Source organism: Diplotaxodon limnothrissa, linkage group LG18, assembly GCF_057381915.1.
Source record: "Diplotaxodon limnothrissa isolate DT_005_m linkage group LG18, D_limnothrissa_male_GT1.1, whole genome shotgun sequence".
Lineage (NCBI taxonomy): Eukaryota > Metazoa > Chordata > Actinopteri > Cichliformes > Cichlidae > Diplotaxodon > Diplotaxodon limnothrissa.
The window spans coordinates 13,192,608-13,208,831 of NC_140613.1; the positions used below are offsets into that span (position 1 = coordinate 13,192,608).

Sequence of the window (16,224 nt, forward strand, 5' to 3'; positions counted from 1 at the left end):
CTGTTTTTTAGTTTCCATTGGAAAACAATATTACTGTATCCCACTTTTTTCAAAGATTCTTTTGGTAAATATGTCACTGGCTGCAATTGTGTGCAAGCTTTTTCACCAGTCTACTGTTCTTTACAGCACTGTCGCCCACTATTATTTATTTATTTACTTTTTCAAAAATGACCTCTGACAAGAAAGCCTAATTTCTGCTGTTCAATACCAGAGAAATTGAAACTTTTACAAATTATGCCAAATTGCAAAATGCTTAGCTCTGTCTCTAATAAAACCTCTGAAACTTTGTTCAGCATCAGGCAATGTTCATATGTTGATTCATGGTTTTCTTCCATTTTTGATCTAGTGCAGAATATTTTTAAGGGATTATCTGCTATAAAAAGGCAGGATAGAAAAAAATCTCCTTCATATTTTTCTGTCTTAAAAGGCGCCTTCTGTGATGCTTACACCTCTAATGAAGTCTCACAAGTGTCAGCTTTGTTTTTATACATTGTTAAAAAAAAACTTAACAGTTTTTTTGTTTTACAAATGTGGCGGGGTGGGGGTGCGTGTGTGTGTGTGTGTGTGTGTGTGTGTGTGTGTGTGTGTGGTGGTGGTGGTGGTGGGGGGGGGGGGGGTCATTTCCCGAGGGGGATGTAAGCTGGCAACATAAACAGGGATATGTGGTCCAACTGGCCCAGGCGGGTGATGGTGAGGCTTTGTAGTAGCTCTGTTTAATGTTGGAGCAGACTTTATCCTTTTCGCAGATGTAGCACAGTTTACATGCAAGTGAAATTTGGGGAACACTACTTTTAAGTCCACATGATTAAAGACGTCAGCTTTAATGTGTGCTGCTTCTTATTCATCTTTCTTATTCAGGTGGGTGTGAATGGCATTATGTAGAAGGCTAAGGGCTGAGTTAGATTTAGCATTGGAAGCTATATCTAGTGCCGTGGTCAGAATAGCTTGAATCTCACGAGGAAGAAAAATCTCACAAACTCTAAGTCTGGAGAGCAGTGATTGTCCACAGTCTTAGTATTATTTGCTCATTTTTCATTAATATAAAGGGAAAGACCCCCACCTTGCTGTTGTTTCTTTGAGTTCTGGTTTCTGTCTTGACAAGTGCATTGGGTTTTGCTGGGTAAATCCTCTGCAGCAGTCCCCAGTGAGTCTATTATCTTCCAGCTGTAGCCTCAGCTCATCCCCTTTGTTAATAATCGTGGTTTGTGAGGAAAAGGCTGGGCAGCGTAGGTTTGTGCAGTGTTTTCTTTACCCTTTCTCACTCACCAGCTTGGCAGGCTCATTTTTGTTTCCTGTATCACTGCCTCTGCCTTCTATCCCAATTGATCCCAGGATCCTGACTTGGGAGATGACCTAAAACAGCGCTTGAGTGATACTTTTTGCCTAAATGCTCTGGCACTGCCTTGGGGTAGTCTGTGATCATTAAGTTGTTCTTTCTTTTTTTTTCTTCTAGAAACCTTTCTTCTAGACACCAAAACATCAAAAATGGGTAATGAATTACCAAAGGAGAGTAACATGGGAAGCTCCCTGAGATGCTGCAAATGTTTTAAAGTCTTGCCTCCATGCAAATCATTTGATGACTTCTACAAAAGTACTATTCATGGGCGATACGTATATGTGTTCAATGGAGGTGAATACTACAGACCAGTTGGTTACGATGATGCATATGAGTGTGATTATTGCTTTAATAAGCCAATCAGAGATCAAGAGGAAATGAGAAGAGAAGAGGAGAGGAGAAGAGAAGAGGAGAGGAAGAGAAGAGAGGAGGAGAGGAGAAGAGAAGAGGAGAGGAAGAGAAGAGAGGAGGAGAGGAGAAGAGAGGAGGAAAGGAAGAGAAGAGAGGAGGAGCAACAGAAAGAAAAACTGAATCAAAGACTAAAAGAATCTCACCAACAAGCTAAAGAGCAGTTTGAGAAAAAATTGAGCAGCCACATCTTAGATGAATGTGAGTCCAAACGAGATGTTCTAATAGGGTGTCTGGATGAGTTTCAAGCCAGCTATGAATCAGGCAGTGACAGTGATGAGTTTCTTGAAATCCTCTCAGTGAAATGCAGTCTTCCACTTTCAAATCTCAGTCTGAGTCAGCTCACAGCTGATCAGCTCAGTGAGATCCTTTCAGTCCTGGACAAACTTCTGTTTGATGAGTGGATTAGTGCTCCTCCATCCATCAGCACTCTGCAGCACACTCAGGTGTTCATCACAGAGCTCTGTGCTCTGTCTCTGGAAATATCTGAAGGAGTTTCCCTACAAACCATCTCCAATCATATGCAGTCCCTTTTGGTATCCATCAGCCAATCAGCATGTGGTGTTTTTGAGATTTTCTTCTTGTCTCAAGCCCTGTATCTGAACCTGATGCACTTTTTCAGTGATGGTAGCAGATCTGATAATGATGCTGTCCTCATAGCCAAACAATGGGCAGAATATGAGATTTCCACTGAGAACCTCTTTATAATTGAATTCCTGAGCACCCTCACATCATCACTGCAGAGTGCAGTTGGAAGAGCCTCTGTGTTCACTTTAAAGATGGAAATCCAGTGTTTAAAGCTTCTCTTATTCACACTCACAGATCTAAATGGAAAAGAAGCCCACTCAAAATCCACTGAAATGCTCCTCAAACTTGTGCAAAGAAACCAATGGACTCCAATGGAAGCAGTCACTCTGCTTAAAGCACTATCACAGAAATATGCAGATGATGATTCCATAACTGAAATCCTTACCTTGGTACGAGTGTATGACATACCACCAGACTGGATAGATGACTGTGGGCACTCTCTAATCCAGCTCCTTGAATCTGCTGCTGCTGAGAGATTTTGTCAGGATTTCCAAAAGACTCTAAGAGGAAACGATGAGAACAGTGTAACTGCAGTTCTAGCAGAAGTAAAGATGTTGTGGAATTTGGATGACTCTGTCATTGATATGATAAAAAACATTAACACTGGTGTCCTGAAATATACAGAAAATGTACCAAAAGAAGAAACTTTTATGAAAGATTCATTTAAATGTGAATCTTTGAATGCAGACAACATACAGAAATGTCTGTGTCAGCTCTGCAAAGCAGTGTTCAACATAAGAGGCCGGTGGCCCACGGTGAGGCAGATGGTGCGGTGGTGTGGACTGGTGCTGACTCATAAAAGTGGAGTGGTACAACTGGTTGGTGTGGAAGAAGACCCATGTGTTACAGCCATGTTTGCAGCCATGCAAGTCTGCATGGGAAACAAACTGGACATTGTGCTGAGCTCTGATGTTCACTCAGAGGAGCAAACAAAGGAGTGGTCTGACTTCTACAAGCACCTTAACATTTCACTTAACACAAACATGAAGAAGACTGACCCATCATTCCAGGATGTCTATGAAGCAGACATTGTTTATGGTACAATGGATGATTTTGTGTCAGATTATGTTCAACGTGGCATAGAGGCAATGGAAACAGGGCATACACAGTTTAGTCCTGGATTTATTATTGAAAAACAAAGTCTCAGAGTTCTGCATGCTCTGGAGCTTTCAAGACTCAAAGACGATGACTCCCTGGTGTTTGCTGCGGAGGTCCTGCAGAACCTCATGAGTAAATTTCACAGTGAAGATGTGGGACTGAAACACATGTTCATTAAGGCCCTTTTTCAGGTGCTCCACAGCAATCTAAACCAAGATACAACCACTGACACAAAAATCATCACCATCTCAAAGAAAATCACCGGGAAGAAAATGCTTTCTAATGAGATCTTTATTTTGACTTTTCTTGAAAATCTCTTGCAAGTGTTTGCTAGAGAAACAGAAGCTGTTAAAAACATGACAGATCCTGCAGGCAAATGTTGTTTGGAGAATTTATTTGCCTGCGTGGAACAATTCCAAGACTTAGACAAAGAAACCAAAGAAGTCTTCAAGATGGTTTCAAATCTTGGGGAACAAAGACTTTGGTCACCAGTAGAGGTCTTAAACCTTCTTGGAACATTAACTGACCACCACTATGATCAAAACTGTATTTTCATCATGAAGATTTTACATTTGATGGAAACATATCAGGTTTCCTCTAAGTGGAAAGATGAAAACAATAAATCTCTCCTTGAGCTCATAGATTCATGCACAACTAAGAATCTGATCCAGCATCTAGAAAAGAGCCTTAAAGATGAGAAAACTGAAAGCATTGACAACCTTTTTTATGAAATACAGCAGATGAAAGAAATTGATGAACAAACACTGAGTAAATCATACAACATAGTAACTCATGTAACAAACTTAATCAAAACTGGTGAAATTAAAAAACACAGAGACATACAGCGAGCTAGGACTCTGAGTCACAGCATGGAGGTTGGGGATTTACAGCAGGTCCTTGCAGTCTTATGCAATGCTGTACACCTCCACAAAGCTGAAAGGAAGTGGTTTCCCAGGACAACTCAGATGATAAGCTGGTGCCTGTTGGCCTTGTCTGACACTGGGAAGCTCCTGGAGATGGGAACTGGAGAAGGAAAGTCTTGTGTCATAGCGATGTTTGCAGTGCTGCGTGTGCTTAGAGGTGAAAAGGTGGATGTGGTGTCCAGCTCTTCTGTGTTATGCCAAAGAGATGCTGAAGAATGGGCAGAATTTTACAAATACTTTGGCATTACAGTCGACACAAACACAAATAAAAATGAGGATAAAGATCGGAAAGAATGCTATCAGAAGGACGTGGTGTATGGAACCATTGAAGCCTTTGCTGCTGATCACCTTCGCCAAATATTTGAGATGAAGGATGTGAGGGCTGATCGTAACTTTCAGTGCATCATTATCGATGAAGTGGACTCACTGCTGCTGGATCAGGGAGTGCAGCTGACATACCTGTCCAGCCCCATGGTCTCCATGCAGCACCTGAACATTATTCTCACCATGATCTGGAGCCACGTCAGTCAGTATGGCTTCCTATCTACAGGACATCAGACATTTGTAAGAGGTCCTCCTGCTTCATTCTTCAAGGCCATCTATGACTCAATAAACACAGAAGACACTGAAATTAATGATCCAATGGACATTTTAACTATTGCTGAAGAATCCAACTTTGTGCCAAAAGGATTTACAGAAGATATCTACAAGAGCGAAAAAGATGAACTTCTCAGTAAACTGAAAACAGTGAGTCAGGATGCTATGGTAGACTTTTTCAAAGAAATTGAGGACTATGTGCCTTATGGCTTTACTGTTTACACGCTAGATGACAAGAGACTACTCTGTCTTCAAAAGTGCAGTCCATATAATGACCGGGACATCCCAGAGCTTTCATTTCTTGTGCTGGAGGAAGGATTGTGTTGTCCTCTCTATGAGTCAGAAGAAGTTCTCATCAAGCCCATTGCAGAATTGATCTCTGAGAGGATTCAGTACACCCCATGTGAAAACAATACAGAAAAAATCAGCATTCCTGGATTCTTGAAGACTCTGGTGGAGAAGAAAGTCTCAGTGTGGGTTCAGAATGCCTTTCTGGCAATGTTACTGAAAGAAGGACGAGAATATGTCATAGAAAATGACAACGTCTGTCCAGTGGACTTCAGATCCACTGGTATTGTTGAACTGAATAAGAAATGGGGGGATGGTCTGCAGCAGTTTGTGGAGATTAAACACCAAGTCAAACTGAGCACAATTTCAACAGTGACAAATTATATTTCCAACGTTTCGTTTTTTGAGAAATACCAGGGGAAAATATACGGAACAACAGGAACACTGGGGAGCAAAGCAGACATTCAGTTTTTGCAGGACCTGTATCCAAATCTCTCTGTGTGCAAAATACCAACATTCAACAGGAAAAAGTTATTTGAGGTCAAAGGTACTCTGAAAAAAACAGCTGAAGAATGGAAATCTGAAATAAAAGATGTGGTCACAGCTCAGATTTCCCCAAATTCATACAGAGATGGAAGAGCAGCGTTGGTGATCTGTGAAACTATCAACAAAGCCAACGAGATCTACGAAGAGTTGAAGAGCAGCATCCCAGGTGAAATCATTCTCTACTGCCGCAGTGACAGAGACAGTTTGAGTAAAATAGACAAGGAGCTGCTTCCTGGTGATGTCATTGTACCTGGTGATGTCATTGTACCTGGTGATGTCATTGTTGCCACAAACCTTGCCGGCCGTGGCACAGACATTAAAGTGTCCCCAGAGGTGAACAATAATGGAGGGTTATTTGTGATCCTCTCTTTCCTCTCTGAGAACACAAGAGTGGAACTCCAAGCTTTTGGACGAACTGCACGCAAAGGTAAACCTGGATCTGCTCAGATAATCATTTCCACTGAACACCTGCAGCCATCTTTCAGCACAGTGTCCTCTCTGGAGGAAGCCAAGAGCACAAGAGACAGACTTGCAGCAGAAAAGATAAATCATATAATGAACGATGTTGCTGAGATGAAACTGCGGGAGGACCTTTTTTCAGAATACTGTGAAACACTTCAAGATATTTATAACACCACTGATGGAGACGAGGAAAAAGCTGTTGTTGCCATCATGAATGAGTTCTGGGGGATTTGGCTGCAAACTAAATCAGAAGAAATTGATCAGTTGAAAAGAAATGAACTGCAAGAGAGTCTGAAAGCTGATTTGTCAAAGGCAAAAAGTCAGTGTCAATGTCAGACTTCACCAAGTTCCAGCATTTATCACTACATCAAGTTTGGAAATGTTGCACTGGGTGATGGAAAGTGGGATACCGCAGCCAGACTGTTTGAAAAAGCCATGACAGAGGATAAAAGCTGGGCAGCTGTAGCATTTTACAATCATGCATACTGCACTATACAACAAAAGAAAGCAGATTACCTCACTAAGGCCATAGATGAGCTAAAGGAAGCACAGAAGTCTGTGAAGTATCTCATTGAAGAACAAATAGTTTGCCTTCAGTTTGCAAAAATGTCCTCTGCAGACTCAACCGACAGTAATGCAACCAGCCTGGAAAAACAGTTATCAACCAGGTCCACAATGTATAGTTACTTTGACAACAACATTACTGAGGCCATCCAAAAGTTGGATGAAATAAAAAAGAAAGAAAGCAATGCAGCAGCCGAAGAAACAACGATTCGTGAACTGGTGTCAGATGCTGATGAAGATCTCCAGATAGAAGCTCACAATCTCTGCAGTCGAGGTCTGAACTTTGTATTTTCTGTGAAAGAAAAGCCTCGTTTCTCATGGGAAGGTCTGCTGGTGTTCTTTCTTGGAGTTTTACAGATTGTTGGAGGAGCACTGCTCACTGCATTTACATTTGGAACATTTGCTCAAGTTGGAATGGGACTGATTATTGAGGGAATATCAGACTGCATCACTGGCATTGAGGCCATGGTGACAGGAGAATTCAGCTGGAAGTCATGGGCTATAGAAAAAGCCATTTCTATTGGTGTCTCTCTCATTGGGTTTGGAGTTGGAAAGCTGATTTCAAAGGGCTTCAAATGTTTTAAATCCTTAGTTAAATTTGGCAAACAGCTTAAGTCAATGCCAAAATTTCTCTCTAGACAAGCTAAAGATGGCTTCAGTACTGTTTTAAAGACAAATATGAGGAATGCAGTAAAACACACAGCTAAAAAAACTGCAGAAGAACTAATCGCCTATGGACTGGGAAAGGCAGAAGATGAAATAATAAAAAAAATATTAGAAGAAATCAAAAGCAAGGTGAAAGAGAGAACTGATCATGATGTGAAATTAAAAATAGAAAAAGAGCCGTCATCTTCATTAGTAGACCTCATTATTCTTTCACACCTTGAGGACAAAAAACAACTTCTCCTGAATGACGAGAGAAGAAAGGAAGAGCTGCTGGCCTTAAGCAAAACTGCAATACAGCCATTCCATGAAGACCTCAGGTGGCAGAACAAACTGAATTCATCCCTCTACAAAGTGATTGAAAAAGCTAAATCACACACTGGAGGAACAGCAAAAGCAATTCTGACAGTTATACAAGGTGTCCACATGGTCACACTGGCAGGGGAAGCCATCAGTGCAGTGCTCAGCCTGTCAGACAAATTCTTTTCAAATTTTCATGAACAGCTGAAAATATTTAAAGAAAAGCAACGAAAATCAGAGACTGTGAATGTAAGTGATCTGTCTGCAGAAGACATTAAACTGCTGAAAGATTTCAAGCAGGATTTAGCCAGCACCATCAGTAGGTTATTGGCTGATGCTTTGGTGGAAGTTTTCCACCAGAAGTTCTCCAGTCACATTGTTTCTATTGTTAAAGACCAGGCAAATGGTGTTATTGGTAAATATGTAAGAAAGGGTTTAAAGAGTGACAGAACAGAGGAAAAGCTCAGAGCAGGACAGGAAAACAGATACATTGCATGCATGCCAAAACACCCAAATTCTAACCTAAAAGTTGAAGGAGAGGCAGGTCAACGCTCACGATCACATGCTGAAAAGATCAAGAACTCCACGACTGCAGGCACCATCCTTGATATCAGAGTCCTGTCAGAAGCCACTGGCACTAAAGTTGCCATCCTAACAGAGGACAGCAATGGAAGACTTACCAAAATGCAGGAGCTGAGCCCAGACACTCGACATGCCAGTCAAACTGTGACCCTGATCTACAGACCAAAGAGTGACCAATACCCCGATGGCCATTATGATGTGCACATCAACAACCAGACAGTGAGCATAGACAACAAAGGCAAGAGCTGTCTGTTTTCTGCTTGGGCACGTGGAATAAAACCACAAGCCAGTGAAGAAGAGATCACTGTGGAAGCAAATCGTCTTCGATCTGTGGAGGCTGATGCTCTCCTCAGTTACCCAGGCCAATGGGAGCCTTTCATCAAGCGGAAAGAATTAACTGAAACAATCAGGGGAGGGGACTGGTACATGTTAGAGGGAACTGCACCCAAACAAGCCATAAAAGAAAGCAAAGAGTTACGTCAGAAATTAGTTGGCCAAGTAGAAAAATACAAAAACTGGCAAACACATGCAAAAGGAAATAAAGGAATTGGAAAGTTCATCAATGCAGATCACCAGCCACCAGTCAGTAGCATATTGAAGGCCAGAAAATTGAACCAGAATAGCAGATTAGCAGAAGCCATGCTTGAAGTGGCAACAAACTCATCTACTGGGAACATTTCTGATGTACACAAATATCATGGCCGTGAACTTCCAACAGTTTATGTGCCTGCAGAAGTACATCGTGAATTTCCCAGTACAAAATCACCAGCCTTCAGAGACCTTTTGACTAGAGCCATAAGTAGTAATGATGTTGTGGGTACTTTCAAGCTGACAATCCTTGGTTCAATGCCAAGATTCTGGTTGGATAGTAGCAGGAACTTCAAAAACTTCCAGAATACAAATATAAGCAAAAGCAGACTTAAAGATTTTGAAAAAAGTTTTCCACACCACAGTGAAAAGATGGTAAAGGAATGGTCTGACCAGCTTAAAAACAAAGGTGTTATGACAGATGACCATCTAACTACTATTAATAATTGGATCGCTAACCAGGGCTACAAAGATCAAAACGATCCACACAGGAAAGAAGTTGCCAACCTCCTCTGATGAAAAGGTAACATCAAATTTTACATCATATTATATGTGATTCATAATGAAAGGGATGGGAGGTACCTGGAGTAGCATGCATTGTGGTAAGCATCTGACCAGAGTGGATTTCTGTTTTCTTTTCAGTTTGCGAGAGAGGAGAATGTGACTCTTACAAGCAAATGAAGTACAGTGAAAACCTGGAGATCTTCCACCTGCCTAATCATCATTATCAGATATCTCTGTGCCTTGGTTTAATTTTAACTTAATTTTTGTATTCAGTGTGCTTATCACAGAAAAAAACTGTTTGTTTAGCCATTTTTAGCTCAGTATAGATTGTAAATTAATTTGTTAACTTGCTTAGACTTTGTAGCAAAGCAATAATTACACTGTGTCCAGCAAATTAGTGTGGTGATATTAGATGTGATAGTTTTAATCTTTCAATACCAATGTTGACAATAACAAAAAGGGAAGATTTTAAAACCTGAGACCTGTTGACATTTGTCACCTTTTAACTCAATGTTCAAATATATGAACAGCTGAAATTGGTCACACATGTTCTGACTCCTTAGCCAGTGCACAAAGAGGACACAAAAATGCAGCAACAAAGTGTGTCTTAAAGTACATTAATAATCACTCTCAAAGGCTTCTAAATCATTAACTCCAGAGTGCCTGAGGGTCCTCCAGTGTTCAAGAGATAAACTACACATGTGTTATATTAAGATCTAGCAGCTTGATTTTCTTTTCTGTTGGTTGGAGCACAAGGTGACTGCTGATTCTGCAAGAGCCTGACTGTGAAAGAAGCTCTGGAGATAAAGAAACTGCTTGCAATGAATCACAGAAGCTACAGAAAAAAACCTGCATGTAGTTCTCTGTAAGCAGCATCCCATTCGTTATCTGTTTAATTCAGTGTAACTATGATGGTGGTGGCGAGGGAGGTTAACAATGAAATTATAATACATATTATCTGTATTCACCTGAAAACCATATATCCATATCTCTAAAATATTTCTGTCAAAATAAAAGTGAGTTAGTAGTAATAATTGCAGTGATTTCCTGTTTTCTTCCAGTGGTGCAGATTACTGTAAACTGTAGTAATTTCCCTTACTACTATGGAAATGTTTTTACACAATACTGGACAATAAAACTGCAGGGAAATGTACCAATATGATATTACATATTTTAAAAGTTTATTTAAATATATTTAAAACATATTGGTGAAAATATGGCCTATAAACATAATTGGCCACTGTTATGAAATTCTGGATTAAATTGAATTACACACAAGCTGGTTGTCTTTGTGAGTTTTTAATTTGTCTTTGCAAAGTGGTCAGAACAACAATACAAATTTAATCAAGATTCAATCAACCAGGTTCAATCAAAGTTATCACTCTGTGTCATATGGAAACCATGCTGCTGTTTTTAGATGGAATAGGCACCGTTAGTGTGAAGCAACAGTTATAAGAAAAAAAAAAACAGAGACAAAATGTCAGGTTTACGGAAAATTGAACCCAAACACAGGACTTCCTAATTACTAAGTTAAACTTTCAGTCTATTTTATTTCATTATTTATTTGTGCAATATCCAGATCGCGGCTGTGGGTGGGATTAAGGGGCCTCTTCCTGTAGTTGAAATTCATGGCATGCTAGTGGTACCAGTCTCTCTCTGATCTCTAGCTTCAGCCGGGGTGGAGTGAGGCAGTGTCGCAGTTCCCAAATAGTTGTTTCTCATCCGTCAGGTTAAAGCTGGCCCAACCCGGGGTAGCGGTCATGTCCGGTTAGGGGCTCTGTTGGCTCTCAGGTGACTGTTTCCTCGCGGCTGCGTGCAGCGGGGCTAGGGGAGGGTCTGTGCTGACGGACGTGGGTTACTGACCTGGTAGCCTGGCTGCCCCTGGGTGGGTCCGGGATGGGCGTGAGGTTCTGGGGGCGCTCCGTCTCTGGGCTGGGGCCCGGGCCGGGCCTCGGGGGCTTGGGTCCTGGTTGGTGTGTTGGTTGTGGGCGGGTGGGTGCATGGGGGCCCAGCCCTGGAGCAGGGTGCCGCCGGTGCATCGAGCCACCTGGGGGGCTCTTCAACTGGTGGGGAAGATTGTCACATCTCGCAGGAGCTTTCCTCTCCTCAGAGGAGGCTACCACCCCCCCTGTCCCCTTCTGGCTGCCTCTGCCTCAATTTTATCCCACAACTTAGACATTCACATTACTCACACTCTCATTACACATACATATAGGATCTTGGGGGTGGGCACGATACACGGAATCCAAAGTACCATCAGGGTGTACACCCCACCCCTGGTGTCGTTGCCCACCTCTCAATGTTAAATACACGTAGACATTGAGGGCTAGCAGGAGGGACCATGCGCTCACCTGCTGCTCTCTGGCAGGTAGCTCCATGCCCTCCTGGGTTTTAAATGCACCTTAGAACACACATGCATCAACACTACAATGAGCGGGTGGAGGGAGGTTTGGAGTCTTCTCTCACCCCCATTCTCTGCGACCTGCTGGAGCGGGGGGGCTAGGAGGAGGAGTTGGCCGTCCGACTGCGGTCTGGAGTGTGGGGCCTCCCTGCTGCTGCGGAGTCGGGGTGGTCTGCCTCCCCCCACCGCAGGGAAAAGGGTAACACCACCTGGGTCTGGGTGCAGTTCCCCCCTCCAGGGGCAAGGGTACCTAGACCCGGTTTGTAGAGTACGCTTGGGGAGTGTGATCGTGTGTACAGCGTCTCTTTATGTCTGTCTCCACGTTGGTTGAGTGTGGAGTAAGTGCATATGAGAGCATGAGGGTGGGAATGGATGTTTGTATCTGTGTGTGCCTGTATTTCTGTGTCTATATGTCAGGTTGGGTATCAGGCGCCACCTCTCTGGGGACATCTTAGGCCCTCCAAGGTTTGGAGACTTATCTCCCCCCACCACTTTCCCTACCAGTGGCAGACCCCCTCAGACATCGGTGCGTTGGTGGTTCTTTGTGTCCGGGGATGGGTGTCCAGGTACACACCGGCTCACTCCTTGGCGGCCGCTTATCGGGGCCTGGAGCCTGGGGCTCGCTCGGGCCACTTCGGAGGTGGGGTGCCCCCAGCCTCTCGGCCTGGGGCTCGGTCACTCAGGCATGGCTGGCAACCCCCCCTGGCTTCTGCTCCGTGGCTGCTGAGTGACCCCTCATCTGGGACTCTCCTCAGCTCTTTCCGGGACAGTGGCGCAGCTGCCCCTCTGTTGGTCTTCCTTGGTCTCTTGTGTTCTGGGGGCCTCTGGATGTCTGGAGTTTTGATCTCCTCCATACCTGCTTCATGCCCTGGAGGACGGGGCTGTGGCCCCCCCACACCCTCTAGCAGATCATTACATGAAGGAACCTTTTGAAAAAACAAGCGCGTCCATGCTCACAGGTGTACACACGGGTGATCACACCCACAAACTACACCCTTTTTGGCTCCTACCTCAAAGCACACTGTGTTCTGTTGATCTTATGTGCTGCACAATAATGTTTAATATTTAGTATTTACTGTCATATTCCCATATATCATTGTGATGTTGTTTATTCTATTACTCTTGTTCTCTTCTGCTTGTTTTCTTTTTTCTTTCTCAGCAGGTGATCCAGGTGATTGATATATGCTTTATTTTCTTTTTTTTTCTGCTCATTCTGTTGGTTTTTGTCTTTTGCCCTTCTCCCCCGTCCCTCTTCTCAGCTGTTTCTCTTTCCCTCTTTCTTTCTCCCCTTCTTTCCCCCAGTCAAGTCTGTCCCGTATTCAGTAAGTGAAAATAAAATAAACAATAAAAGGTGAATCAAATGGACCATTACGGCAAGGCTCTCTGTACCTTTGGTTTAATTTTAACTTAATTTTTGTGCTTATCACAGAAAAAAAAAAGAAAGTCCTAACTGCTTGTTTAGCCATTATAGCTTAATGTAGATTGCTTATGACAGGTTTTGTTTTTTGTTGCGCACAAAGAGCACACTAAAATGATGCAACAAAGTATTTCTTGTAGTAAATTACTAATCACTCTGAAAGGCTTCTAAATCATCCACAGAGTACCTGAGTGCCCCCTAGTGTTTTTAAGAGACAAACTACACATGTGTCATATTAAGATCTAGCAGCTTGATTTTCTTTTTTGTTGGTTGGAGCACAAGGTGACAGCTGGAGTAATTCTGCAGAGCCTGACTGTGAAAGGAGCTCTGGAGATAAAGAAACTGCTTTTGATGAATCACAGAAGCTACAGGAAAAAAAAACCTGCATGTAGTTCACTGTCAGCAGCATCCTATTCGTTATCATGCAAACGGTGTATAATTTTTGTTTAATTCAGTGTAACTATGAAGGTGGTAGTGGGGGGGGGGGGTTAACAGTGAAATTATAAAATATATTATCTCTATGGAAATGTTTTTACACAATAGTGGACAATAAAACTGCAGGTAAATGTACCAATACGATATTACATACTTTAAAAGTTTATCTAAATATATTTAAAACATATTGGTGAAAACGGCCTATAAACATAATTGGCCACTGTTATGAACATTCTGAAATAAATAGAATTACACACAAGCTGGTTGTCTTTGTGAGTTTTTAATTTGTCTTTGCAAAGTGGTCAGAGCAACAATACAAATTTAATCAAGATTCAATCAACCAGGTTCATTCAAAGTCATCACTCTGTGTCATATGGAAACCATGTTGCTGTTTTTAGATGGAATAGGCACCGTTAGTGTGAAGCAACTAAGAAACAAATGTCAGGTTTACGGAAAATTGGACCCAAACACAGGGCTTCCTGATTACTCAGTTAAATTTTCAGTCTATTTCATTTCATTATTTATTTGTGTTCTATCCATATCCTGGCTGTGGGTGGGATTCAGGGGCCTCTTCCTGTAATTGAATCTAATGGCATGCTAGGTTCGAGTCTCTCTCTGATCTCTGCCTTCACCCGGGGCGGGGGGTGGTGTTGTGTCAAAGCCCCCCAATGGTTGTTTCCCATTCGTCAGGTTAAAGCCGGCCTCCCCCACTCTCTCACTGGCCGATGTTAGGGCCTTCCTCTCTTTTAATTACTATATTGGCCATAAGTCTGTTAGGGTGCCTGGCTCATTGACCCAGTGTTTTGTGTTTTTGGTTCTTTGATTTTGTTTATTTCATTATATTCTAGCTTTGTCTTATGGGTTATAGGATTATTCTTAGTTTAGATTCTCTGTGTGGGTTTTCTTAGACTTTTAGTGTTTTGGTTTTCTTTCTGTGATCCATAGTTGCTGCCTCCTCTGTCTGCTGTATCCCCGTGTCAAGTGCGAGTTTCTGTGTTATGTTTTCTGTTTTACTTTGAAAGAGCTGCTGGCCGTTTTCACAGAGTTAAGCAAAACTGCAATACAGCCATTCCATGAAGACCTCAGCTGGCAGAACAAACTGAATTCATCCCTCTACACAGTGATTGAAAAAACTAAATCACACACTGGAGGAACAGCAAAAGCAATTCTGGAAAAGTCATAAAAGAAAGCAAAAAGTTACATCAGGAAGAAGTTGGAAAAGTGAAATTATGCAAAGAATGGAAAACATATGCAATAAAAAAATAAAGGAATTGGGCATTTCATCAATGCAGATCACCAGCCACCAGTCAGTAGCATATTGATGGCCAGAAAATTGAACCAGAATAGCAGATTAGCAGAAGCCATGCTTGAAATGGCAACAAACTCAATTACTGGGAACATTTCTGATGTACACAAATATCATGGCGGTGAACGCCCAATCATTTACGTGCCTAAAGAAATACATTGTGAATTTCCCAGTACAACATCACAAACACACTTGGCCAACACAATAAGTAAAGATGATATTGTGGGAACCTTCAAGCTGACGATCCTTGGTGCAATGCCAACATTCTGGTTGGATAGTGAAAAGGACTTGAAAAACTTTCAGAACAACCCAATGAGTAAAACCAGGCTTGACACCTTCGAAAACAGTTTTCAGAAACACAGCACAGAGATGGTAAAGACATGGTTTTCTCTGCTTCAAAACAAAGGTGTCATGAGAAATGACCATCTAACTACCATTACTGAGTGGATCAATAACCAGGGCTACAACAATCTAAATGATCCACACAGGAATAAAGTCACCAACCTCCTGTGAAGAAAAGGTAAAATTACATTTAATATGATAATTTAAAAAAACTAACATATTTTCATCATTTACATATGATTCCTAATGAAAAGGAGGAGTAGAATGGCATACATTTGAGTGTATTTGTGTTTTCTTAACATTTCAGTTTCTAAGGCCTGAGATTGTGACTCTTACAAGCAAATCAAGAGTGGAAATTATGGAGATCTTTCACCTACCAGATCACAAAGCTCTCTGTGTTGTGAAGAAAATTATTTTCTTGATGTTTTGATCTTATACTATACTATAATACTAATACTATAATACTATATTTTCCCATCTACTGGTCATTGTAGAAAAAAAGGGATAAGTAATAACTGCCAGCAACCAGCTAACATTTGTCACCTTTGAACTCATGTTCAATGAAATTAGCAGCTGATCATGTAAGTTCTGATTCCCCAGCCAGAGAACAAAGAGCACACTAAGAATGCTGTAGCAATCTGTTTCTTGGATTACAGTAATGATTATTATATAGCCTTCTGAATTCATGAACTCCAGAGTACCAGAGTGCCCTCTAGTGTTCAGAAAGGCAAACTACACGCCTTGTACTGAAGATCTGTTTATTTTTCTTTTCTGCTACGATGCTTCTGCAATAAAGAAAGTGATTGCTAGATGACACAAACGCTAAAAAGTGAAAACCTGTATGTAGCTCCGGAGAAAGTGGAAAATAATGAATAC

General features: G+C 41.8%; 1 protein-coding gene across 1 annotated transcript; it reads left to right on the forward strand.

Moving 5' to 3' along the window:
• Positions 1 to 1,485: 1,485 nt before the first annotated feature.
• On the forward strand, positions 1,486 to 15,519 carry LOC146613224 (uncharacterized). Its single transcript, XM_085378892.1, has 2 exons — positions 1,486 to 9,215; positions 15,285 to 15,519. The coding sequence occupies exons 1-2, from the start codon at positions 1,486 to 1,488 to the stop codon at positions 15,517 to 15,519; spliced, it is 7,965 nt and encodes a 2,654-aa protein (XP_085235018.1).
• Positions 15,520 to 16,224: the final 705 nt, after the last annotated feature.